Genomic DNA, 26,733 nt, shown 5'->3' with positions numbered 1-26,733 from the left:
ATATTCCCCCCAACCCCCCAAAAAGGTTAGTCTTAGTATCAGACTAGAACGCTGTGAAACTTATCCAACAGGAAATTAATGTAACGGAAAAACATCCCAACAGTTTAACCTCCATGGTCCAAATCATTCTTCCCTAAACCGAATAAAAAAGAGGTGAAAATGATAGAAAACTAAGACTTTTAGAGAACTTGTAACTACTTTGTTTCATAAACCTGAAACACTTGAGGTGTTCCTCAAAGCTCCGTTCTTCATCCACTTTGTTTTATTCATCTCAAAAGAAATCCACATCAAATTACATTCCAGAGTTCGACATGTTTATCTGTGGTCCATCAACGTTCAATCAGTATAAATACATTATAGTACAAAGAAGACAAATTAACAAACATGTTATTTGTTGGAGCAAAAACATAGAATAATAATAATAATGAAAAATCAAAAGCATTCTCCATCTAAAACAAACATATCAGGTTAGAAATTTAAAAAGAATAAACCATCCATCCACAGAAATTGTCAAATGGATTTTTCTCCACCCCCTCCCCATTTATGTTTTCATCATTTTTCTTCCTCCTCTCCTCTCCTCTCCTCTCCTCTCCTCCTCCTCCTCCTCCTCCTCTCCTCCTCTCCTCTCCTCCTCTCCTCTCCTCTCCTCTCCTCTCCTCTCCTCTCCTCTCCTCTCCTCTCCTCTCCTCTCCTCTCCTCTCCTCTCCACTCCTCTCCTCTCCTCTCCTCTCTTCTCCTCTCCTCTCTGTGCAACAGACAGTGGATCAGGGCAGGTCAATGAGCCGCATTGTCTCCCTTTACAAATCAGTGTCAGACAACCTTCTGCCTGCTGCTGGCTGAGCGCGCACACTTCACACTCGAAACACACACACACACACACACGCACACACACACACACACACACACACACACACACACACAGTCCCCTGGGAGCCCTCTATGAGCCACAATGGGGTCACGCTCACCAGCAGAGATACAGATTGTATTTGACACAGTCATTACAGGTGGCTTTTCACACATTTAGGAGCTCAATGGCGGCTCGAGTTTCAAATGGGAGTTAAATGGACGGATGAGCTGACATCACGCGGCGACTTGATTTCAGCCCAGCATCAATTATTCATGTTGTTTTAACAAAACAGGGATACGCTCCTTTAACTGCGTCTGAACAAACATGGCTGCTTCTGTCTGAGTTTGTCTGGAAATTCACACATTTTAGGAGCAGACTTTAAGAATTCTGATCAAATTTTATTTCTAAATATGTTAAAATAAAACAGCACAGGGCGAATGTAATTTCATACAGACTGGAGCAATTGTGTGTTTTCAATTTCAAACTGTTATAAATCAGATTTATTAAAAAAACATTTTGGTTGCTGACTTTATAAATGTAATGCTGTCATAATAATGCACAGAATATTAACAAAACAGCTTATGGTAAATTGAAATCTTCAGGCAGAAAACAAAAACATTAACTGTTATTAAAACAAAAAGTGAAGTTGGAGGAAACCTTAAATAATTAGCTGAAAACAAAAAACATAAAAACTAGAGTTATGCAATTGATACTGTGTGTTGTTGTTTTGATCCAATATCAAGTAAATACAAAGTCAGTGTTATCAATTCCAATACTTTTTATTATTTAAATGTGACATATCATCAAACTTCTGACATCTAAGCATTTTTGTCTACTTTAATAACATATTTACATAATAAACAGAAACAATGAAAACAACTAATTTGTGGGCAAATTTTACTAAATAAAGTGCAAAATATATAATTTGAGATCAAATCAAAGCAAAATCTTTTTCACAGTAGAATTGAGAAACTACAATACAAAAAGTATTAAAATATCTGAAGGAAATCTGAAACTAATGTATCAATCTTATCATGATTGATCAGGTACTGACACAGACTTGCCCTCGATATTATCAATATTTTGGATTGATTTTTGTTTTTGACCACCAATTAGTCCATACAAAACAAACATTACAGTCTGGCAAACAGAGGTTGATCTACAGATGAGTGAAGAACATAAACAACAACAAAGTAATCAAAAAAACAACAAAAAAAAGTACAAATTAAACTGGATACATCTAAGACAAAACATAGAACAAAACCAAGCGCTGCCACAAAGAACATCAATTGCTTGACATGTGGGTTGGGATGCATTTTTCATTTCTTCTGGGCAGTTATTTTCTGATTTATATTACTATTACTCATTGTTTCAATTAATCTAGGTCACACAGATATTTTGAGTAAAAAGGGGAGAGGAACAAACAATCCAGAAGAATGAATCAATAAGTAAATAAATTAAAGATAACTAAATAACCTGAATTTCATGACACCTTTAAGTTTACTAATGAGACCAAACAGATCTTATGTAAGAAATCTAGTAACTGTGTTTACATTACAAATGTGTGCAAAATTGTGTAAATATTCCACCAGTTCCCCCTCCACCCCCCAAAACAAAAATAAACAAACAAAAAAACAACATAAATTACAAATTAAAATCACACGTGAAAAAGTTTGTTCACACTTTAAGTCATAAAAAAAACATAATGCTCCAAATACTTCCTGTGGTCTTCCTCTTTTAGGTTTTTGTCAGGAGCAACATCCGGTCACTGAGCATGCGACTCGTGTTATGCGAAAAAAGTGCTTCTTTCATAAATTTCGGTATGGCCAAAAACTTTTTTTTTTTTTTTTATCAAAAAACGACAGATTTTTCAGAATTGCCATGTTTCCATTAAGCGGATTTGTTTTCAAAATGTCAAATTGCGTAATTAAATGGTCAATGGAAACTCAACTAATGATAATCCTCCAACATTTACTCAGATGTAGAATTAAGGAGAGAATATTATTGGGTTTAAAGCTGTTGACAAGGCCTTTGACCAGGAGCTGAAAGCAGATTGAGTTTGAATGAAGGACTGAGTGAGGTTTCTTGGGGCGGAAAAAGAGCGACAGACCGTCCACTTGTTTAAGCGGCCTCCTAAATTCATACGTCGCAGCTGTATTCAAACATCACGGATGGAGAGGGTGGGAGACGGTGGAGAGCCAAAAGATTAGTGCAGCGGGTCCTGAGAAGAAGGCGTGGCGGCCCGCCCCTCATTTTCCAGCTCATTTCCCGGGACAGAGGAACAGAGCTCCCATTTTACCTCAAACAGACACCTGCTGGTCACTGGGGGAGGAGAGGGAGCAGGATGGGAGGCGAAAGTTTAACCAGTCCACAAGTTACAGCGCCGATTAAAATGTTGTCTTACCCCTTTTATTGCTCTTACAAATAAATTATAAACAGAAGTGTGAGGAGGACTAAACAATGCTCTCAAGCGAGGTAGAGTTCGGAAGTAATAAACTTTTTGGGGGAAAAAATGCGTGTAATGATGTGAAAAGTAAGAGTTTTTGAACAACTGAGAGCACTTATTTAATGTAACACAGATAACTTGGTGCTAGCGAGTGCTAGCTACCACACAGTCCGTTAGTGATGTGCGGATTGATACTGAAATATTGATACTTCCGATACCAGACCTTTGTGCTTTAAGATCGATTCTCAAATCCAAGTAGCAATGCTTTCAATATTTCAGTAATTTGAGATAATGTATCTTAACAAGAGCACGTTAGAAAGTAAATAAAATATTGAAATCTTGCCTACATGACACAGGTTTGATGGGAACTACTTTTTCTTTCGCCTGTCAAGTGTGTAAGGCGTAATGACGTAATAAGTAAGGACGTCATCGTGAGTCGTTAGACACGATGGACCCTACCAAACTCTGCCCACAACCGATCCACGTGACCGGGTAGAATGGACATCAGCCAATGAAAAGCGGCCCCTGTGGTAAGTTCCATGACAGATTATTAAAGAAGTTATTTTAACTTTCATTTTATAGTAGTTCTTAAAAATTATTTTATTTTTTGTTTTTAGTTTTCAACATAATTTTCACATATTTTGTATGTCTTTCTGCTTCGTCAAAATAGCCTAGCTATTGGAAATTAGGCTGCTATATAAATATGCTTCTGAGTTTAAAATAAATACAGTAGAGTGATGTTTTGTGTTCTTTTTATAAAGTCAAGATTTTAAGTGTCGATACTCTTACTTGAGAAAAATTTCTGGATACTCTAATCTCTGAGTAACTTTACTGAATGAAGAACAAGCTTATTTTGACCAAAAATTCAGCAGACACAGACATACAGCTTTCGTTAGTTTAATAATTTATAATCTTTCATTTATTATGGAAATTCTCTAAATCCCCTATTTAAAAGTATCCTTTATTTGCCTTCTCTTTTTCTTTCAAAGTGACATTTAAATAATTGAATTTTCCTTCATCATTAATCCATCTGAATCAGACTAGATTTAAGTCCATGCTTTGACTAGGTCTTTGCAAACATTCATTTTATTGCTTTCAGCCACTTAGACAAGAACCTGCCGGTTTACTTTTGACCACTTTCTTGCTGCATAAACCATCATATTTGCCTTCTAGCTTCATTTATAACGTTAGATGTTCTTGATTTTTTTCCCAGGATTATATTTTCACAAAAATAAATAATAATCCACACATAAAACCTTTGCTTGCCTCAGTATGATTTAAACATTTATTTTATAATGCAATAATTACCTATTACAGAAAGTTTTAAAATGAAACTATGCAGAGTGAAAACTGTAAGGCATGCAAGAAACTTGCATAGGTTCAGAATGGCAACATGTAGCGCTAACACAGGGCTGCCCGTTAGTTACTGTTCTGCTTAGCTTTTCAGATACACTTGGAAAAAAATAAAGCAAAAACTTTCATTTAAAGGAAATTAACAAGAGGAAACAGTTTAATAATGAGTAACAGAGCAGCATCAAATGGGAAAAAAGAAAAACAGAACCAAGGGACAGAAAAAAGACACTAAAAATAAAACACTTCATGTATGGGTAGAATGGTCACACAGCGCCCCCTGCTGCTCAAAAGCCATAACAACAGTCTTTATATTTGTTAATGGGCAGCTGAGGTGAGGTTTAAGGGTATGAGGGAACGTGGGACGAAGCAGCGCCTCCCTCTGCTTGACCCAGGAGGCGTTCGGTCTCGCTGCTCTGGGAGTCTGAGCTTTCCTCCGCCGGGCTGGGCGGGCTGCAGAGACCCAACACCTGCTTCACCTGACGGGGAAGATCCTGGAGGGGACAATTACAACACTAAATCAACTGTTGCATAAATAAAACTGATCAAATACTGCGTGCTTCTGGAGTACTAGGGCCAGACAAATAAAAATATTAAACATGAGCATGAGGTAATAATATCAGAGAAGGTTGTAATAATATAACAATAAAATCATAATATGCAGATAAAGTAGCAATATAACAAGAATAATTAATAAAATTGACAGAATATAGTCATATTACCAAAATAGTCTTATTACCAGAATAAAGTTGCATTAATGTGAGAAGAAAGTTGGAATATTACAAGAATAAAGTTGCAGTAATACAAGCAAAAATCATAATAAAATGAGAATAAAGTCAAATTGTTATCAAAATGGCATTGTAATATTTCATTTCCTAGAATATGGTTGTAATAAAGTCATACTAATATGAGGATAAAGTAATATTACCAGAATATCTTTTTACAACCAGACACAAAAAACTCTGACAGTTAAAATGTTTACTTGATTCTCAACATTTTGAGAAATCTGAAAAGTGTGGTGTGTATTTATTGTCAGCCTCTCTGAGACAACACTACCTCTTAGTTGACTTCACTAATTTGGTTGCAGTGGGTTTTATTTACATTTTTTCAGCATAAAACTCCACAAGTTACAGTACAGATAAAAAGAGCAGCATTAACTGTTTACTGGACCCAACCTGTGCAGTTTTACTCACTTTGCAGCCAACAAGCTGCCGGTAGATGGCCTCCGCGTCCAGCAAGACGCTCTGCAGGTCCAGCTTCATCGTCAGCTCGTTAATATGCTGCAAACCAGTCAGGAGAAAGAAGTCAAATTCAAGCATTTTTCAAGCATTTCAAAGATAAGTTTCCAAAATTGTCCTGCACCATTGTGGAGAGAAAAACCTTAAAAAATAACTTAAGAATGCAATTTGAATTCACTAATGTACATGAAATTGAACATAAGAGCATATCCAAAGTTTTGAGTTTAATCTCTGAAATAATACAGAAAAAATATGGACATTCCTAAATTTTAAAAGACTAAATTTGAAACTTTTTCTATAAAATTTCTGAACTTAATCTCAAAATTTCTGGAGTTTTTTTGAGCAAGTTTTTGACTTTTGGAGCTCAGAAATTTCCTTGTTTTTTTCTTGAGAATTTGTGAAATCAATCTCAAAATTTTTATGTACTCCTTTTTTTTTTTTTTTTATTAACAAAGGCCCAAATATACCGTCACATTAAGCAAAATATACAAACAAACAATCCAAACAAATTGTGTTAAAATTAAGGACTTTTCTGCTCAAATTAAATAATTAAACACAAAATATAAAGAAAGTCCCAAAAAAATCTCTAAAAAATGTTCTGGCTACGTTTTCTAGCATTTAGTGAATATAAATAATTCTGGGGATTCTAACTAACCTTAAACAAAAAAAGTTTATTATGATTTAACTTCAGACGTTGAGATTTTTCAACTGTAAATGACGTTTTCAAAATTTAGGCTATTAGATTGCACTTTATTACAAACCTAATAATAAAGTTATTATTAACTTTGTTATTAATAAAGTGAGAATAGCAAACACTTCCAAGGACTTTATGCAGAAATCAAAGTTGAATCCAAGGATTTTCCAGGATTTCCAGCATGGTACCCTGGAACATGTAACTACCATTTGAATACTAGTGATGGCGACGGCTGACCTTGAGGATGGTGTTGAAGTCGTGGTCGGAGCCAATCAGCTCCCCTCGCTGCGACTCGAGGATGGAGCAGGCGATCAGCAGGTGGAAGTTGTCACACGGGAGTTGAGTCCAGAGGACCTAGAGCAGAAAACATGCAAACGGGAAGCAGTTTTAGCTTCTAATCTGGACTTTGATTGGACTGAGCTCAGAGGTTCAGTTTTTAAAAATTTGTAGTGCCATGCTGATGTTCTTTGAAAATTGTTTTATCCACAGTTTATCCATAGTTGTTTATTTTTTCTAAAGCCCTTAAACTGCTGCTGCGGAAGCTACTCCAGTTGTTGCTAGGTAACCAAAGAATGAATGAGTTGCTAGGTAACCGAAGAGTGAGTGAGTTAGTCGATTAGACCAACCTTGCTTACCAAGATGTCAGCTAAAGCCTTTCCTCTAAACCAAGCCAAAGCTGATGCAAAATTTTAATGAAATGAAAAATTAAGATAATTTTTGATGACTTGAAATATATTTTATCTGTTTGCAAAAGTCTCACCCTAATTTATTTTTTTTTTTAAAAAGCTTCCATCTGCATCAGCTGTCTGTGAATACAACATTTCTGAATTCTTGTCTGGGGCCAAACAAAGTCATCCAGAGGGCTACAAATAACCCAGTCGTGCCATATTCTTTCCTAAAGACAACAAGCTGTATTCTTTTGCTCCCACTTCACACAATAAATCAGGCTACTACTTTGAGAAAAATTATAATATTTGGTTACGATCTGACTCTCACCTCCCACAATGTGAGGATGTCTTCAAAGGAAAACTCCCTCTTGAACCAGATGAGCAGCCAGCGGAAACAGAAACAAAGCGAGCCGCTGTCCTGTGAATCTGAGCGACAAAAATAAGATGTTCAAAGATCAAAACGTGTTCAAAGCTTTAATTAATAATAAAGAAAACCACTCTAAAGTATAGATATTTTCAGCAGCTGATATGCTCTTAAAGTCTTACCACCATAATTTATTTTAATACTGATAAAAAAGAATGTTTACAACTTATTTTCTGTCTCTTTTAGGCAACTGCATGTCACTGCAAAGCAAACAAAAATACCGCCCTGCATTTAACCATATTTTTATATTAATTGATGCTCTAATCATTATTAATTATCAATGATTAATCAAACATCTAATAATCAACTACTACAGCTAACTACCCAACGGGGCAATTCTAAAAAAAAAAAAGAGCACAGCAGCGCCACTTACTACTGCATCTATTTTTTTTTTTTTTTTAGCTATTCTTTTTCAAATCACTTTTGAGTAGGTGTAAATTTGAAATTTACTATACATTTTTTTTATATTGAATATTAGTTTAATTTTTTTTTTTAAACCGTTGGCCTCCACCGCTAGTGCTAGCTGGTCTCCACGGTAACGAACAGTTGGTGGAGGCTAGCTAGCAGGCTGAGTGAAGGTAAGGAGATTATTTGCTCTCGAAAACATGGCAGAGAAAAGAAAGAAAACATTAAATTTTCTCAGTTAATACGAGGAAGAATTTGTTTAATCACTTTGAATTTTTCCTGCGCGTGTCTCATTTGCGTGGCGACGGCAAAGCAACGCGATATTTAAAGACATTTTCAAACATGTCGCCCATCAAGCTACCATGCTAACTACCCACCGGGCAGCGCAATACGAGCCTGGAAGTTAAAGGCAGTTTTGAGCAAGTTGGTTTTTTTATTCTTCTGAGTTCAGTAAGTGTTAAAGTAAAAATCTGAAAGTTGATTGTATGCTACGTTATTGATCATATTTGCAAAAATGGTGCACGTAATGGTGTAAAACTGATCAATTGCAAACGTAAATGCTTGCAGAGATTGATATAAAGTGTTGCATATTGATATTTATCTGTTTCCTAAATTGTTCAATCATTGTTGACATTTATCGTGATGAATAATTAACATGACCTATGTCATGTTACCAAAATGTTACCAAAGCTAACTCAAAGCAAATGTTGAGTTAGCTTTTTTAAAAGCTAACTCAACATTTGTGGCTCTAGGTAAGTTTTATTAACTCAACTGAAGGTAAAAATGGTTCTTTGGATTGTAGACCACTAGTTTAATAGTATTTGCCCCAGGACTGACTGGGAATCATTGTGCTACCAGACTACCGAGTTTGACTGAGAGAATGGCAGCAGAACTAACCCAGGAAGTCGCACAGCTCTGGGTCCAGAGCCTTCAGAAGAATGCTGAGCTGAAGAAGCTGCTGCTTCATGGCCTCCTGCGACTCCTCAAAGTTCTGGTGCTGCAAAAACACAACGAGCAAAAAGATACAAGAATGTACTTTCCAAACACACAACAAACTCAACAACAGCTTGGAAAGCATAATGGAATCCTATTAGTATAAAATGTCAATAAAACCAAAGGAATATTTCAAATCAAAAACATTTTGTGGTGAAACCGAGAAGAAAAGGGAAAGTTCTCAACTGACCACCAGGTCCATGAAGCCCGTCAGGCACCAGAAGGACTCCACCTCGTTCTGAGTGACAAACAGGATCGGAGAGAGGAGGTCGCTCATCCCCTGGACATAACCTGGATCATGAACAAAGTGTCACCATCAATAATAATAATAACTAGAACATTTCTGAAGAAACTTAAAAGGGTCCTGGTGAAGTGTGTGTATCAGTTGGACCCGAATCAGACGTTCCGATGCTGAAAATGAGCAACAATGCCAACATTAACTAAAAGGTTGTCGGTAGCATTTTATCATGTTGACTAATATTGACCAACTCAGTACAGAAATCTTTGTTTTATACAGTAAAATTAACTTAAATGTTAAGGTTAGCTTAAATTCTGTTACTGTTACAATGACCTACTCGATGCAGCGTGCTAAACATAGTCAAGACTGCAAAAATTTGCGAAAATGGTTTTACTTTAGCTGTAAGGCTAATGTTAGCACTGTACATGCTACCACTAGCATGTACAGCGACCGGCATGATGACAGTACCAGTATCATGTGGGGGATCACTACCATGTTGACAAACATTGACCAACTCCATTAGCTTAAATACTATGGTAGCTTAAATGCTGTCAGCAGGATGTGGGTTTTTACTTACATGTTGAAATAAGACAAAACTAACTTACAAGTTACTTTTCAGCAAAATATAACAGCTTATTTTGAGTAAATAATTTCTTAACATTGATTTAAAAAGTGCTAGCTCCACAGGCAAATTATTTCACTTAAAACAAAACATTTTTCCTGTTTTACAAATGAAATAATTTGCTAGTGGAACAAGTACTTTTTATCAACGTTAAGGAAATATCGGCTTAAAACGAGCTTTGATATGTTGCCACTTGTAAGTTAGTTTTATGGTATTTCAGGTGTACTAAGATATTTGCACTAGAAACTAGCTAAAAAACACTTTGTAAAATTTTATGTTTTTGCAGTGTACGGGTATTGGATAAAATTCTGCAGAGTTGCAGTGATTGGTCAGAAACAAAGGTTGCAATGTTGCATTAATAGTTGCAACATTGCAACTTCCTGGAGGGATTACACAGCAGCAAATCTACAGCAGAATGACTGAAAAGGTAAAAAATCAAAAATCACCAAAATTTCTTCCATTTTGGTCAGAATGAAGGAATTTGTCCCCTCAAAAGGTAAAATACGATCCGTTCTTTCATAAAAACACACCGAGATCGAAGTTGTACATGCAGTACGTCATCAGAACGTCGTGGAGCAGAGTCAGGCCTGGGTTGTCGTTGCCGGAGAAGAATGTGTTGTTCCTGTCCGTCCTGTTGACGTCCCGCTCTGTGGAGGACAGCAGGACAAAGGATCAGGAATCTGCTGCGGGGCTCACATAACAAAACAAAGAGATGTTTTGTAATTTTGGCGACCTATCAGGCTCCTGTAGCCTCTGAGGAGGGAGTTCCTCATCTCCTGCTCTTCACTCACAGACTTCCACTGCACCTTCATCCTGAAGTACTCGTCCCTGCAAATGAGACGAAAGACGTCTTCGTCAACAGTCTGAAACAATTAATCGTGATAGACCTACAACTGCAGCTAACAATAATTTTAATGGTTTATTGAATATTTTTCATTACTAAATTGGTTGACAGTTATTTCAATAATAGATTAATCATGATTAATTAATGAATCGTTTCATTATTCTTGATGATTAATTGATTAATCAGATAAAAAATAGCACATTTGCATACATTTCATTGCAGCCTTTTTTTAAATAAATAAAACAAATATGTAAATAAAGTATTGTTTAGCTGCAGACGCATCCTTTGCTCCAAATGATCAGTTATTCACTAAAGGAATGCTGTCATTGCATTTTAAGCAGTAAAATGTTCTTTTTCTTATTTAAGGAAGGAATTTAATTGTTTATGTACGTCTTTTAATATTGTATAAGAAGACTTAAATGAAAAATCTGCAGAATGTCCCAATTTAATTTATTTGATTAGTCATCAGAATAATTGATTAATCATTAGTTGAGAGCACTAACGTTTTGACTCGAAGAATTTCCTCTCTTTCCTTTGAGGTGCTCTTCCACGGATAAAAACCAAGGAGGAACTTCCATACTTCTTTCCTGAGGTTTGGAGTGATGCCCTGCAAGGTTTATGAACATTTAGCTCCAGTAATGTTCCAAACGAACTGCGTTTTTTACTCTTTGTCCTGTCGTACCCCTCTGAACACCAGGTCTTTGACTTTCTCTGGGTCGTTCAAGCGGCCTTCAGAGTCCAGGAACTCCTCCCACTGGACTAGAGGTCGTCCTCGAGTAACTTGTGGCCTGGGACCGAGCTCCACGCCCTGCAAGGGGACAAGCAGCCACAAACACCAGCAGCTCAGACCCGTTCACGTCTCCGACTCTACGCCACAAAAACACAGAATCTACCAAGTAATTTTTTTGCAAATATCTTAGTGCGCTTAGTATGCTAATAGAAGACAGTCATAAAATTATGAGAATAAAATCACAAGAGAATAAGGCATAGGACTTTGAGAATAAAGTTGAAATAATATGCTAATAAAGTCAGAATAGGTTGAGAAAAAAGAGAAAAAATAATAATAACATGAGAATAAAGTCGGTATCAATTATAAGAAAATAGATTTTTCTTAAAAATGTTTTCTTAAAATTAGCAGTTTATTAGAACTTTTTTCCCATGTTATAAGTGAAATAATATAGTAGTGTAACTTGAACTTATTCATTATTTTTAGGAAATTATTGACTTACATAAAGCTCCTGTATCTTGCTGAAAAGTTACTTATTTACTTATTCCAAGTGTACCCAGATATTTGCACTAGAAGCTTGACCAAAAACACTTGGTAAGACTTTGTCTTTTTGCAGTGTGCCATGTTGCTTTTGCGTCTTTATCTTACACAGGTGATGAGCTCAAACCCGGGCTCGTCATCGGGTTGTGACGTCAGACCCGGATCCTGAGCGCTCCGCGACACAGCGGCCTCTGGTGGCCGGAGGGCGGCACGAAAGAAGTTGGTGACCTTGGAGAATCCCCCAAACGTAGTGGCGTACGGGTCGTGGATGAACCTCTGCTCCAGTTGGAGAAACAAAACATTCATGAAAAATACAAAACGTTTGCCAAAGTCAAGACGTTGGAAGATGATCCTGAAAGTACCGTGACGATATCAGAGCCATCATCCAGGATGTGCAGTTTGTCGAAAGATGGACCGAAATCAGCTGAAGACGAGTCGCGTGGATAGACGAGGAAGAGGCGACCATCAACAGGAGACCTGATGATGAAACATAAACCATCGGTAGTACAAGTCGTCGTGGCAGAAAGTACGACCACTGCTCTCTGGTTTGCCTCTTACTACGAGGTTGCACTGATTTATCAGCCCCAACGTTCTTAACTTTGGGAGATGGGTGATCGGCCGATGCTTACATGTGAAGCTGATCTTATCTACCTCAACAAAAGTCTAAAAATCAACCTCGGGAGAGCAAAATCAACCTCTTTTGCTCTCATGTGAAAAAAGTTTGACTGACAGACCAGACCACCAGGTCATGTCTGCAAGTTTACAGTTATCAGTAATCACCCTACTGTTGCCAACTCAGTGACTTTCTATATTTAGAGACATTTCAGACAAAAAAATAGCGCTGCAGTGTGACATCACCGTTCTTTTGAGCATGCAGAAGTCTGATTACAGTCAAATTTAATCAGTGACATAAACCGACAACACACAACGATGCAAAACATCTCCAAATAAACAGGAAGAGGAAATAAAATCAACATCCTACGGGGCGATCTCTGAGGAGAAACTTGACCCAGAACTCTGGCTGATGACAACAGGCGGAGCAAAAAGTTACAACCGAGTATTAAGGACATTGTAGGTAGAAAAAAAAAGAGAAAGAGTAAACTTCCACCAAAAAAAGTCAGACATTTTTATATTCATCTCAAAAAAATTTACACTTCTAAGTTTGAAAAGTCAAAACTTTGCAAGAAAAAAAACAAAGAAATTTTGACATGAACCTCAGAAATTACATAGAAAAAGGTTGGAAGTTTCTGGTTTTAAAAAAATTAAAACATTTGCTAGAAGAACTCAGGAATCTTGAAACTAAGAAATTTTCTAGTTTGAAAAGTCAAAAATGTGTAAATTTTCTTTTAAGAAATACTGAATTTCATCTCCAAAATTTTCTAGAAAAATCATGTAAATTTTCACAGCATTAAAAAGTGAAAATGTTCGGTCACATTCAAAAGTGGTAAAGTCAAAAAGTTTAACATTTTTGACTTTCAAAACTTTTTTCTCAAAGATTTCTGAAATTATTCTGTATAAAAGTGCTCTTTTTTTTTTCTATCTGCCATGAAACCGGATGTGTGACAGCAGGGGTGCTGATAATCACGGTGCTGGTGGTTTTTTTAACTGTGCTGGCCACACTCACTGGTCCAGGATGATGTAATGGTGGAGAGCCCGCAGAAGTTCCCTGGTTCCGCCTCTGTGGAAGTGCAGAGGGGGAAGTGGGTGTCCTCCTCTGCTGGTCAGCACCATGAAGTTCCGACCCAAAGAGAAGCGGGCCCTCCGGAGGGAGTACAGCTCTGACAGAGGCAGGGAGAACGCCCACTGACCTGTGGGATAAAATTTAAATTCAGAAACACTTTATTAATCCCAAAGGGAAATTAAATGTTGTAACTCATTAATTTAGATCCTCTAAGGAGTTACTGAAGATCATGATGACTATCGGCAGGAAAAATCTTCTGCAACAGTCTGTACTGCACTGAATCTGAAGAAGCCTCTGACTGAAGATGCTCTGCCTTCCCAAGACAGTCCCATGAAGGGGATAGTCAGGGTTGTCCATAATTTTCTTGATCCTATGAAGAATCCTTCTTTGCATTATCATTTCCTGAGTTTCCACAGTCGTCACCAGAACAGAACCAGAACAGAACCAGCCTTCTTTATCAGGCTGCTGAGCCTTTTTAGGTCTCTGCCTCTGATGCTGCTGCCCCAACAGATGACGGCAGAAGAGATGGCGCTCTCAACAAATTTATAGAAAATATGCAGCGTCTTGCTGCAAACCTTAAAGGATCTTAGCTTCTTAAATATCCAGGTTTTTAAGAAAATGGCTGCTTATCAATTAATTATTGTTCGATCAATAACACCAATCAGATTTTGATTAATTTATTAATCTATAGCTTGCATCCGTAACTAGGACTGTAGGAAGCAGGAAGTAGAACCTGAGTCTTTCACGGGGGCGTGCTCGCGATCTTTCTTCACGGTGCTGATCACCGCCCAGTCAGGCTCATACCCAGGGTCAAAGTTCGTGTCCTCCTCACTTCCCTCGCCATCCTGATTAGAAACAAACAAATCAATGAGAATTAGAACAAATACAAACATTTCTGAGATTTTTCGCAGACAGTCAGTTGACCTTTTTGCTGTAGAGGACTGCAGGCGCACTACGACCCTCATCCTCCAGGGGGCTCCACTCTAAAGCAGGCTGTCCGGCCTGCAGAACATAAAACCATCAGTTCACCCTCCGTTTAACTGGATTCTTGCTCATCTCTCGGCAGATCAGCCTACCCGTTCCACAATGCGAATGAATCCCGGTATGCTGGTTTCCTGGACGCTCCTCTTGGCGTTTGTGTGGAGGTACACGCCCTCTTTCTCAAATATCAGCTGAGAAAAAGGAAATCCTCGGTTAAACTTCTACAGTGAGCCAAAGCCGACACTCACTGGACAAAAGTGTGGAAATAAATTGGTTTGAAATTGTCTAATATGGTGAAAATGCATGAGATTAAACAAAGTCAGTAAAAGCTCTGTGTTTTTGACCAAAACGGAGAAATAACCTGATTATTCCAACAAGTGACACGGCTGGGAAACAATGAACTAATCACAGATAATAATTACGGCACAAGGGCTTCAACTTCCTTTTTCCAAAGCCCACCAACACATTATTGTTGACAATTATCATTAATTTTAAAACTTTTTCCATCTTTAATGTATCATCACTGAACTTTTGACAAATTGTGTTCATGTGACACCTTTGTCATCTGTACTTTAACACCCTGTATGCTTTCCTCAGTCACTTTCTTTGCCTAGAAGCGACACTACGCCCTTTTATTTGTCTTATGAATAATACTGTAGAAATATATGTTGATATCAAACCTTTTGAGCCAAAAAATATAAAAAAACCAAGTAAACTAATGCAATCTTAAAGCACCTTTGAGTGCTTTAAGATTGCATGAATTACAATGAGTCTAATTAACTTTAAATAATGTGTTTATGCTGAATTTGTTATTTTGTGATTGCTTATTTGTATCCATTATCTATAGCCATGGACTAAAGAGTAGTAGTCCTTTTGGATTACAATACAAAAACGTGTAAAAAAAATACCCAAAGGAAAGAACTGGCAGCATCATGCAGCGGGATTACTTTTTTTAGATTGACCTAGGATTTTAATTTGAAATTGTAGAGCATTGGAAGACGTTTGCAGGGACATTTTGCCAGGCAAAACTGATACAAGAAGCCTGATGAATAAAATTTTACTGAGTGACATTTATATTTTATATTTAGTGCCAATTAATGCCAAATGTCACCATTTGTTGCAAGAAAAATATATAGAAATGTGATACAAATGAATTGTTTTAAGGTTAAGATTACTACACCTTTTTTTATTTTCATTTATCGTTTATGAAGTTGTTTGTGTGTTTGTTGGATAAATTACAGAGAATGTGGGTAACATTTTTTATCATGCTGAATCTTTACAATTCAGAAACCTGAAATTTTTATATGTTTAAATAACGTTAACTTTCAACATCTTGACGTGTCAAACTCCAGTCTTCAAAGGGCCGCTGTCCTGCAGTGTTTAGATGTGCCATAGGTACAAAACACTGGAATGAAATGACTTAATTACCTCCTTCTTGTGTAGATCAGTTCTGCAGAGCCTGGCTAACGACCTAATTGTTTTATTCAGGTGTGGTGCAGCAGAGGCACATCTAAAAGTTGGAGGGCAGTGGCCCTCCAGGACTGGAGTTTGACACCTGTGTTATAGGACACGAGAAAGCTACATATGGAGAAATGAGGCATGTCACATGATTACGGTGACTCGTATATTAAATCAAAATCCCAACACGTTCAAGAAAAACTTGCTTAGACATTACCAGTTTTTACCCAGCTTTCTACACAGCCCGCTTTACTGTCAATAAGATTAATCCCACCGTTATGGTGGATCTACGGGACAGGTTTCCATTTTTTATATAAAGCCCATTGTCAAAGATGAAGCAGATAGTGTCCTGGATTACTGTTTCAACGTTACCGAGCTGCTGTGCTAATCTTAAACCTCAATAGCAGCTTTGTGTTAGCAAGACGAATTAGTTAGAGAAACTATAAAAAAAATATTAAAGAAAAACGAAAACATACCTTGTAATCTTCCACGTTTTCCCCCATTTTCTCGTCGCCTGAGTCGCTGCTTCGCTTCTTCCAAAACAAACGTGACGTCACACTTCCTGTTCATGGAACGTCCCGCCCACCGAATGGCGGTCATGTGACACGAGAGCCAATCAGAATGTACATTTAGATACGCTCGTTTAAGAAGCCAATATTATAATACATAACCAGTAAGAAACACGCAACGTAAGAAGGTTTCATATTAATAATTAAACAGAATATATCAAGTTTCATGTACGATTAAAATTTTGTTTAAGTTCTACATGGTGACCACCGGGTGGCAGCAAACCTTTTATTATTATTTTTCAATTATTGTTAATAATATTAAGGGTGATATGTTACCTCTATTACTATATTGCAACTACTCAATACAAAATAAATAAAATTAAAATAAATAAAAAAAATCTAGGTATAAATAAACTAAACGCAATTCTTAGTGATACTGGCGGTAAAACTAATTTTTAAATGACATTACTTCATATCTTTCACCCTCATTATGTGACTTAATCTTAATTTAATACATTTGTAGATTGATTACACTTTGAATTACTGTTTACATTGATATGTACATTTATTTTTATTATGATCAAGGAATACTTAAGTCATTGTTTGAAATTATTTTATATTTTTAGTTGAGTATATTATTGTATTAAGATATATTGGACGATTTGGCCATGATATTTGTTGCTATGTGTCTGCGGGGTGAAGGTCTGTATTTTAACCATAAACGAAAAGAGTTTTCTGCTCGTGCACAAGCAAATAGAGAAAACGTGCTCGTTCACAACCACTTATCACGTCGGTAAACAGGTGACGTAAGAGCTGTGTCAAGTCAGAAACAGGAAAAGACAGGAAGTTCTGTCTTTTCTTTTGACACATTGTAACTGATGTGTCAGTTACAATTTATTTTTAATGTAGGTTGAATTAATATCGTTTTTGACAGGAAAAATTTACGAATTAGTACTTCATTGTACTTTATTATTATTATTATTATTATTATTATTATTATTATTATTATTATTATTATTATTATTATTATTATTATTATTATTATTGTTGTTGTTTTTGTTGTTATGGCATTCATATTCTGTAAGCCAGAGTTGTCGCAATTAAAAGAAATAAACAATTTGAATTTATCATTGTGTGCAATTAAACCTCGTAATATAAGAGCATCAATTTTAAAATTTAAATTTACTTTCTCGACTATATGCTTATTTGATGAAAATAACCCGCAAATTGGGCAAGTCTGTCTCGTGAAATTGGAACTCCATAATTAAACTGAATGGAAATAATTTAAGACTTAGCTTGCAATTACTGTTTTATAAGACATTTAGAAAATTATTTTCTTATAATTAAGAAAAAAATTTTTTTTATTTCAAAATAAAATTAGATAAAATAAATAAAATTGTCCATGATTATTATTATTATTATTTTACTATTATTATTATTAGCAAGTCTGCTTTTATTTTGAAATCGATAGCCGGATATATTATGGCATCACCGACTCCTAACTTTCCTCCGCTGGTGTCGAGGCTAGCTGAGGGAGAGAAACCGTGGGAGAAGGGCAGAAAGCGTGGGGTAAAAACATTCATTAAACTCGGTTAACACCTGGCAGCTGTGAAGAAAGAAACTGAACAGGTAAGTGGATATGTTCCTCTTACTTTCCACCTCGTTACTGCCGAGTCAGGTCTGCCCGTAAAGCCTAAGAAAGGAGGAGAGATGCGGATTCATCTGCAGCAGGAGGCTGGCTGCACACAACATTGGACTGAATAACAAGATAAACAACAACAGCTGCTGCAGCGGTCGCAGCCGCAATGATAAGCGCAAAGCGTGCAGTTTTACCGGAGTTAGCGTTGTCAGTGGGAAGGCTTGATAAGGAGCGGAGGCTCTGCTAGCAGCAGCTACATTTAGCATTGCTGAGTGAAGGCGGAGGACTCTGCAACAGTTACAACACACTGGTTTCTGCAGGTTTAACTGTACATATCTGAGTTCCGATCCATAGTTATAGCTTACACAACAGAGAAGCAAACACCAAATGGTTTCTACATCACAATTTAAACGATCAAAAAGCTAAAACTTGAGTCTCTGCTTCTCGTATCGCAAAACTAATAAATAAGGGCTCAAATACATAAACTAGCTCATGACTTTATTGTGGCTGAATGTTATACCACTATTGCTGAAATGATTCGTCCATGTCTTCTTTTTGGATTTGCGCGTATTAATCGATTATTAAAGTAATCGTCAACGTCAACTAATTTACTAATCAATTAATTGGAGATGTAAAAAAAGGACCTTATGTTGGAAAAAACATTCAGAGCAGTAAATAAGGCTAAGCTCTACAATATATATATATATATATATATATATATATATATATATATATATATATATATATATATATATATATTTATATATATATATTTAATATAAAACACTGTCTGTAAATATGTTTTGCCCAAAACTCCTCAAATGACATTGCTTTAGCTTCACTTGTTTGAATTTGCTAAAGAAGTGCTCTTTTATTGCATTTTAGGCTATAAAATATTTATTTTCTTATTGAAGAAGGAATTTAATTATTTCTCTATTTACATCTTTTATTGTATTTCTATATTGTATAAAAATGCTTGTGTAGTTTAAGGAAGAATGTGTCAGCTTTTGTTCAATTAATTGTCAGAATAATCAATTACTAAAATGATAAAAAATAATAATAAATAAATCTACAACTAAAAGAGAATCCTCCTAACATCAAAATGTGAAAAGCTCAATCCTTTCTGCTTGATACATTGCTACATTGAAGGGCTGAGCTGTTGAATTATTTTTTTAATTAAGGCATTAAAAATTTGATTGAAAAATACAATTAATAGATTTCTTTCACACAATTTGAACCGGATGAAGCTTGAATAATGCCATTTGAGTTTTGTGTTAGGCATTCCTAAAATGTTTTTTTTAATTTATTTTATTTTATCTTAATTGCAAAATTCAGGTTCTTTTTGTACAGTTCGGACTTAACTACTCTTTCATAAAATTGCCTGTTTGGAGCCTCTAAACTCCAGTTAATGATTAATTGTTTGCTAAATTAGTCGCCAATTACTTGAATAAATGATAAATCAGGATTAATCTGATTAATCGTTTTAGCCAGAGTTTATATAAATCGTAATAATTCCAAAATTAATGGGTGAAACTTGTGTCTGAATATTTTCTCTCTTTTTTTCCAGGCATCATCTCCACCTCTCCCTTGGCTCTCACCACCTCCCAGCTACCATATGTTTAAGTCACCGTGTGCCTCTATACCTGATTAGTTCACATTTTTATCTTCAACCAAGCAGAAACACCAGCAAAGAAGCTTTAAGTAAAATCAGACAGCAACCAAAGTCAGTATTTTATTCAGTTTGGCACCTCAGATCATTTCTAATTGGTTTAAAATCCAAAGTTTCTTGTTGTTTTTCAGTGTTAGTCAGTTATTTTGTCAGGCCATTCTCTAAAATCACCATTATGGCCTCTGTAACCCGCTCCTCTGAGCCGGAGATCCCAGACAACCACAAAGAGAGCTGGTTGGCTCTACTCTCCGCTGCGGAAGCCTATTGCCAAAAGTCCGGCTGCGACCTGGCCATCCTCACGGCCTGCAAGAAGTTCCGGTTGACGGCCGGTGAAGGTGAAGTCGGGAAGAAGTGGGAAAGCGGCGCCGGCTTTCCGAAGGAATGCGAGTTCTCTTACAGCGTGTGGGGTCAGGGCTTCCTGGCCGAGTCGGCGCGCCGCTACGTGGACGACATCGGCGTGCTGCACGCCACGTCCATGCTGACAGCCCAGAAGCACACACGGCAAAGCGCAGGAGAGCAAGGAGGCAAACTGCTGGTTGATTTGACCTCTGACACCGGATACAGAGGGGTAAGTAGTAGGGGTGCAAGAAAATAATCGACTGACAAATTAATATTGGTTAATGGTTTATTAATTTAAAATTAGTTCCAGTCATTAACTAGTGACGTCTTTTAGTGTTGTAGTTTGACCGCCATCCAGCAGAGGGCGGTGCTGGTTATCTGTAAGCAAATAGTCCGTTGATACATAAACAAAGATGGCGGCAATATTCCAGAACGGTCCAAACGGAGCGGTTTGGGATGAAAAATGTCCTTCATGTGACGCTTAAAGGACAGAGCCTACTTCTCTGGCATCGGACTTTAATTAACTTATTTCCTTTTAGTTTCACAAGCGTGCTGTTGTTACCCAGGGTATCAGAAGCCTTTTGAGGTAGTTACACTCTGATGCAATAACGGCAGCCAGATTGTTAGCCGGTCCGACATTAGCGATGTATCTTGAGAATTTGAAAACATTTCCTCTTTATTTACCAGATTTATCAGGGGGAACGAAATATTTTAACCGTCCGAAGTAATCTGTTCCCCCTACGTAACTAATTATTCCTTCAAAAGCTTCATAATATATTTATTTCGCTCATCATGAACAACAAAGATTTGTTGCCACAGCTACAGAAAAGTAGTAAGATGATGGAAAAAACATGGCGCCAATAGGCAAGATTGACTTTTGGTGAGTTAAAGCGCTTAATGGAGTGAAATAAAAACATTCCTATGTAGAAAAGCCGTAGACTGTCTTCATGCTTTATTCTTTTGACCGTTTATTTTTCTATTTAGCAACTTAAGAGGTTCCGGTTTTATTTTATGAATATATCTAAGTGCATCAATGTGAGAACATAACAATTTTCTGTCTATTCAGTCAGTTTTTAATACAGTTGATTTATTTTTAATTCAGCATATTCTGAAAATGTAGCCTCATTGTATTGTGGATCTCATGATTTATTCTTTTCATCTTTTATTTAACTATTCATCAACTTGATAGGTTTCTGTTTTGCTATATCTTGTCAATATGTCCGTATAATACGTGAGAAAACCAGAATTCTCTGTTAATTCAGTCAGTATTTAATACAGCTGACAAAATCTAATGTGAAAATTAATTAGTTTTAATTCAGAATATTATGAAAATGTAGCCCTTTGTGTTATGGAAAGATACTTGTCCCTCTTGGTACAAGAGAAAAGTCATTAATCAGTAACTTGCATCCTAGTAAGTAGGGAGATGTTCCACATTTTTATTCAAAGTTCCTAAATAAGTTTTTGTTGGTTGCTTCTATTTGAATCTCTGCAGAGCTTCACAGGCGACGTCGTAGTGGGCGGAGTCAGCCCCAACAACAGACTGTACTCCCAGAGCTACCCGTCCATCTACAGCCCGGACGGCACCAGCCAACAGGGCGTCGGGCAGAACGGCAACCGGGAGCGAGAGGGGAGCGCCACAGAGGTGGAGCGAGGGAGACAGAGAGCCGGGATCGTAGACCTGGAGGAGGAAGGAGAAGAGGCGGAGGAAGAGGAGGAAGACATGGACGAGAGACGACCATACGGCAATGAAAGTGCAGGTGAAGCAGATTGTTTTAGTTCAGTCCTGAAATCTTCTTTCAGGAGGAACGGATCTAAAGAAAACAAAAATGTTAATTTCTCAGTACATTTGAATATTAAACTGGAAAGTTGAGTGGAAGAATAAAGTGTGTTGGGGAAAAAAGGCAAAACAAGGTCATTTGAAAAGTCTTATTCACTAATGTAATATTGGGGCCTTAAAAATGTCCTAATTAAATTTCAACATTGGCAGAATATTGACAAAGTTTTGCACACATTTGTAATGGAAACTTAGCTCTTGAGTCTTTAAACTGTAGACAGTGAGTGAAAAAGGAACAAAAGTCTAAAGGAATACTTACAAAGAAAGTCTGTAGAACCGTCTAAGAAAAAGACTCTAAAAGGGTAGAAAAACTGGGTGTAAAATATTAAAAAGTCAGAATTTTATTGGATACTTTTTGTGGATTTTACCCTAAATAAGTTTTTGTTGGTTGCTTCTGTAAGTGTCTATTTTTAAAAACTTGTAATTGGTTTTTAGGCGTTTTCTCCATGGACGAGGACTCTCTTTCTCGTGACTGTGAGCCGTTCTTTGAGTCCGATGGAGAGGAAGAAAGCACCGACGGTAAGAGATTCATCGCCCAGCTCTTCTTCACCACAGACATGTTGGAGTAAACCGTCGCTTCTTCGTCTTGTCTGCTCCAGGCTCGCTGAGCGAGGACGCGCCGCCGCCGCCGCGCGGCCTGGCCATGGGGCAGCACGCCTTCTCGTCGCGCCACGCCCACCCCACGGCGCTGGCGCGCTCGCTGCCCGTGTCCGTCCCCGTGTGGGGCTGCAAGAGCAGCAGAGCCGCTCAGGGAGACAACAGCAGCGGCGAGCGGGTGAGCCCTCAGAAAACTCAGTTTTAACGGGTTTCATATTCTCCTCTTTCAATTTTAGGCTGTTATGAATCAGAGCTGCTCTGTGCAGGTTCAGAGGTTATTTAAATTCATCCTCAAGTGGATAAAACCACAATAATCCGCTGTTAAGTGAAAATGAGGCTAAAATAATGAAGTCATGTCTGTGATTTATTACCTGGATAAAACTAGAGTAGAATAGAGTAACTAGTTACATTTACTTAAGTAACTTTTTTAAAAATAAGTACTTTTAGGAGTATTTCTACTACACTATACTTTTCTACTTACTTGAGTAATTTCATTATGAGGCATCTCTACTCTGAGTAAAATTTCTGGATTTCTACCCTCTGAATGAAAGACAAAAATGTTTTAACCAAAAATTCACCAGACGCAGACTCACACCTGCAGTTTCTGTTAAAGTTTAATTTGTTTTTTATTGAAAGAAACTGATTTGGAAACATTTTTTTTTTGCCTGATTTTATTATTGTTAGCTATTTATAAGAATTGTTGTCAATTTGGTCCTTAAAATACCAAAGTTTCCTCTTAACTCTGTATTTTAGTCTGTCTGATGATGTAATCTCTAAATATTTGATTGATAATTTGATCAATTACTCAGACTTTTTTAATTAGACTTTTTACCAAATACTTTTTTACTCTTACTTGAGTAATTTCTTGGGTGACTACGTTTTACTTTTACTTGCGTATTTGTGTATAAATTTAATTTTATGTATATATTTCTGCCTTCAGTCGATCTGTTGAAGAGCTTAGACTCTAAATCAATTTAATTTTGAGGAAAAGTGTAATGGCAGCACATTTTAATGCATTTCATGGACACAGTTAGCTTGTTGTGGTGGAGGAATAAAGAAGTCTGATTGGCGTTATGACCCGATGTTCTGAAGTTGTAACTCTTGTTTAGAAGCAGTAATGCTCTAAAATAACTGAAAATCTGAGAAAAAATGTGGTGCAAATGTAAGTTTTTAACGTTTCTAATGACTCAGACTTCAGTCATTGTTTTGCAGAGGAGGAATAAATGAGAGAGCTGAGTGTTGTGCAGCTGCAACGGCGATTACACTCTAAAACAAACTAAAATCCCTCCAAATTATGAGGAAAAGTGCAACCATGACCAGGTCTGATGTTTCTAAAGGTCTTTCCTCAGGAAGGAGAAATGAAGCAAAAGTCTGAGCAGAGTTATGACTCTGTGTTTTCTGTCGTAACATTTGTTCAATTTCCTGTGGTTAAATTGAAAATGAATAGTTTTCAGGGGGCCTCATAAAATCAGTCCAAGGGCTGTAAACGGCCCACAGGCCCCACTTTGGACACCCCGATGTTGATGCAGATGTGTAATGAGGCTCTCGCTGTTAAATGTTCGATTGATGAATGTTTTGATAAAGGATTAAACACGATTAATCCAATTAATTAATTAATAATTTTGTTACTTTGACAATAAAAGAAATTGCCACATTCTGCCTATTTTTAATTTTAGCCTGAGGAATACATAAAAATGCAAATAAACAATTAAATTCCTTTTTTTATTTTTTCATTAATAAAATTAGCATTTTGTTGCCTAATGTGCAACAACTTAGCATTTTTTTAATTTTATGCTAAATGTGTATAGTGCTGGCTTAATGGCTACTCTAACTTGTTCTGTTTTTGAGTGTACGCTCCAGTTATGGATCAATCAGTAACTGAATTAATTGATTAATCGTGTGCGTTTCAGGCGGGCTGCGCTGACCTGGAGCACATCGCCGCCAGCATGAAGGCCCTGCTGGTCCCCGGCGCCACAGACGGGACGGAGATGTTTGGCGCTCTGCCGCGGCCGCGCCTCAACACAGGCGACTTCTCGCTCAAACACTGAGACGGCGAGCGGAAAAAAACATGGCGGAGAGGAGAAAAAGAAAAGCCTGGAATGTGTGAATCAGTGTCAAAGCTCGAATCTGTTTATCGTTTCACTCACTAAAAAAATTAACTGCTTTACAGAGTCGTGAAGAAATGTTACGAACACTAATAACACTATTTCTCCCCAACGACCGAGCGGCGCCGCGTTCGGACCGAGCTGATTGGTCAGAATACCATTTTGTGTTTTACAGCTTCTCTTACTTGGATTGTACAGGCTACAATTTATTTTTTTTTTCTTTTAAATTATGAGAATATAATCATAATATTTAAGAATAGATTCGAATTAAATAGCAATTTTATGAGAATTGTGACACAAAAAGTAACAAGATTAAAATGAGGAATGCTGATTAGATCCCTTAATTCATTTTTAACACATTAGCATTTAAATTATCATCAGTTTCGGAACAAACAACTATTTGGATATAAGAATCACACTAACAGAGTTACTCACTCTAAAAGCCTTCTTAATAAAACAACTTTTTCTTGTATTTTGAAACATCGTTCTGGTAAAATTTAGTTTTTATTTTGCCATTTATGATTTATTCTCATAATTAAGGAAAGATTCTCGTAGCCTGTCCCTGATAATCCGTCATACAACTCAGAAGGAATCAGTAAAACAAAGTCCACTTATTTTAGAAAAGAAAGCAACAAAATGTTTTATTTTTAGTATTCACCGCCCAGCCCTACTCAGAATTGTTCGGCGCTTTCTGACTCCCAGATTTGCTCAGAGATAATCCAAAGTGATGCTTTCTCTCTTAGATTTACCTCAAACGAATCAGTTAGTGAAAATCAGGTGAATTTTACCTCCAACACTAAAACTTCACTCAGAAATTAGAAGTTGCTGCTTTTGCATTCATACACAAGCTAACTGTTAACACATTAGGTAACTGCTAAGCTTTAGCCATGTGCTATGATGGGTTTCTGAACACTAAGCGAGTCTTTTGGTGGTTTTGTCTGTATTTTTCGACCATGGTTGATTCAAATGGTCTAAAAAAAAGTGGAAAAGCTGCTTTTGATTCTGCAGAAACTTAAATTTGAGATCGGTTTTCTAATGTTGGTACAATCAGGGTGCAATCTGGAATGATTTTGAAGAAGAAGAATGCAGCCAAGTGTGCAGTTTTAAGGTTTGCTGCCTAATAAACCTAAAAAAAAAAATCAGGTCATTTCTAACATTTCTCACAACAATCTTTAAGTCCAGGCTTATGCAACCCATTTAATTTCACCAGCACCTTCTCATTACATGCCTATTTTTTTATTTCACTAATGAATGACTGATTGATGGGATGATTGTAAATCGACTTCATGTTCCAGGGGGATGGTAATGATTTTTTTTTCTTTTTCATTTGCTCTGGATGTGTTGTTAAAATGCCTGAATGGAAGAGAAAGCGACTTTGTTTGCGAGAGAAAGGAGGAGAGATGTGCTAAAAAGTTAACATCTCGGATATTTCAAACATAAATGTTCCGTTAAATCCTTTTATGTTTCAAATAAAGGAGCAACACCAAGAATAAACGGCTCTGGGTGTTATTTTTAGTGGTCACTAGAGGGCGGTAACACACCATAAAGAAAAATCGACGAAGTGTCTGAAGTTTACTCAAGCATGAATGCCGTATTAATACATATAAATATCTTTAATTATACCCAGACTGATCTTCTCAAGCCTTTAATTGTGTTATGATTTTTCACATGTAGCCAAACGGAGTAAATGGATTCATTTCAGTAACTTGAAAAAATATGTTTTTAGGAATAGTTTAGTTTTGCTTCACTTTTTAATATTTTTGAAGAGTTGCTGCTCGTACTTGTCATATTTCTGATTACCCACTGCAAGTAACTTCTCTTGAAGAAAATACACACCAGATACACATTATGTTACAGTGAGACCTCTTGTTTATACACATTTAGA

The 26,733-nt window shown here is 36.8% G+C and overlaps 2 protein-coding genes and 1 long non-coding RNA gene across 5 annotated transcripts; 2 read left to right on the top strand and 1 right to left on the bottom strand.

Annotated features, from left to right (window-relative positions):
* Positions 1-4,550: 4,550 nt before the first annotated feature.
* On the bottom strand, positions 4,551-18,335 carry tbc1d17 (TBC1 domain family, member 17). Its single transcript, XM_044101439.1, has 18 exons — positions 18,318-18,335; positions 16,633-16,718; positions 14,794-14,889; positions 14,642-14,719; positions 14,451-14,562; positions 13,661-13,844; positions 12,399-12,513; positions 12,145-12,312; positions 11,452-11,577; positions 11,273-11,376; positions 10,659-10,753; positions 10,456-10,572; positions 9,256-9,356; positions 8,970-9,069; positions 7,572-7,669; positions 6,813-6,929; positions 5,837-5,923; positions 4,551-5,137 (listed from the first exon to the last, which is right to left on the bottom strand). The coding sequence occupies exons 2-18, from the start codon at positions 16,657-16,659 to the stop codon at positions 4,985-4,987; spliced, it is 1,878 nt and encodes a 625-aa protein (XP_043957374.1). The 5' UTR covers positions 16,660-16,718; positions 18,318-18,335; the 3' UTR covers positions 4,551-4,984.
* On the top strand, positions 11,271-14,871 carry LOC122822607. 2 transcript variants are annotated; one of them, XR_006369174.1, is made up of 3 exons: positions 11,271-11,361; positions 11,467-11,665; positions 14,784-14,871. It is a non-coding gene; the product is annotated as an uncharacterized LOC122822607 (long non-coding RNA). The 2 variants fall into 2 exon arrangements; XR_006369173.1 differs by lacking the exon at positions 14,784-14,871 and adding an exon at positions 12,149-12,229.
* akt1s1 (AKT1 substrate 1 (proline-rich)) lies at positions 18,150-26,338 on the top strand. Of its 2 annotated transcripts, XM_044101440.1 has the most exons (7): positions 18,160-18,294; positions 19,872-20,027; positions 20,105-20,541; positions 21,805-22,069; positions 22,582-22,665; positions 22,746-22,921; positions 24,654-26,006. In XM_044101440.1, coding segments are annotated over exons 2-7 (1,101 nt in total). In that variant the 5' UTR covers positions 18,160-18,294; positions 19,872-20,026; the 3' UTR covers positions 24,792-26,006. The 2 variants fall into 2 exon arrangements, with proteins under 2 accessions (XP_043957376.1, XP_043957375.1); XM_044101441.1 differs by having other exon boundaries at positions 18,150-18,294; positions 19,872-20,541; positions 24,654-26,338.
* The last annotated feature ends 395 nt before the right edge of the window (positions 26,339-26,733 follow it).

The sequence above is a fragment of the Gambusia affinis genome, linkage group LG19 (genome assembly GCF_019740435.1).
Source record: "Gambusia affinis linkage group LG19, SWU_Gaff_1.0, whole genome shotgun sequence".
Taxonomy (NCBI): domain Eukaryota; kingdom Metazoa; phylum Chordata; class Actinopteri; order Cyprinodontiformes; family Poeciliidae; genus Gambusia; species Gambusia affinis.
Note: the sequence above shows the minus strand (reverse complement) of the source record. Positions and strands in the feature narration are given on the sequence as shown.

Coding starts and splice junctions, on each gene's coding strand:
- tbc1d17 (XM_044101439.1), bottom strand. CDS start 16,659: ATGGGGGAAAACGTGGAAGATTACAAG. Junction 11,377..11,451: donor AAGACCTGGTGTTCAGAGGG/GTACGACAGGAC, acceptor TAAACCTTGCAG/GGCATCACTCCAAACCTCAG. Junction 9,357..10,455: donor CATGTACAACTTCGATCTCG/GTGTGTTTTTAT, acceptor TTCATGATCCAG/GTTATGTCCAGGGGATGAGC.
- akt1s1 (XM_044101440.1), top strand. Junction 20,542..21,804: donor CTGACACCGGATACAGAGGG/GTAAGTAGTAGG, acceptor GAATCTCTGCAG/AGCTTCACAGGCGACGTCGT. Junction 22,070..22,581: donor ATACGGCAATGAAAGTGCAG/GTGAAGCAGATT, acceptor ATTGGTTTTTAG/GCGTTTTCTCCATGGACGAG.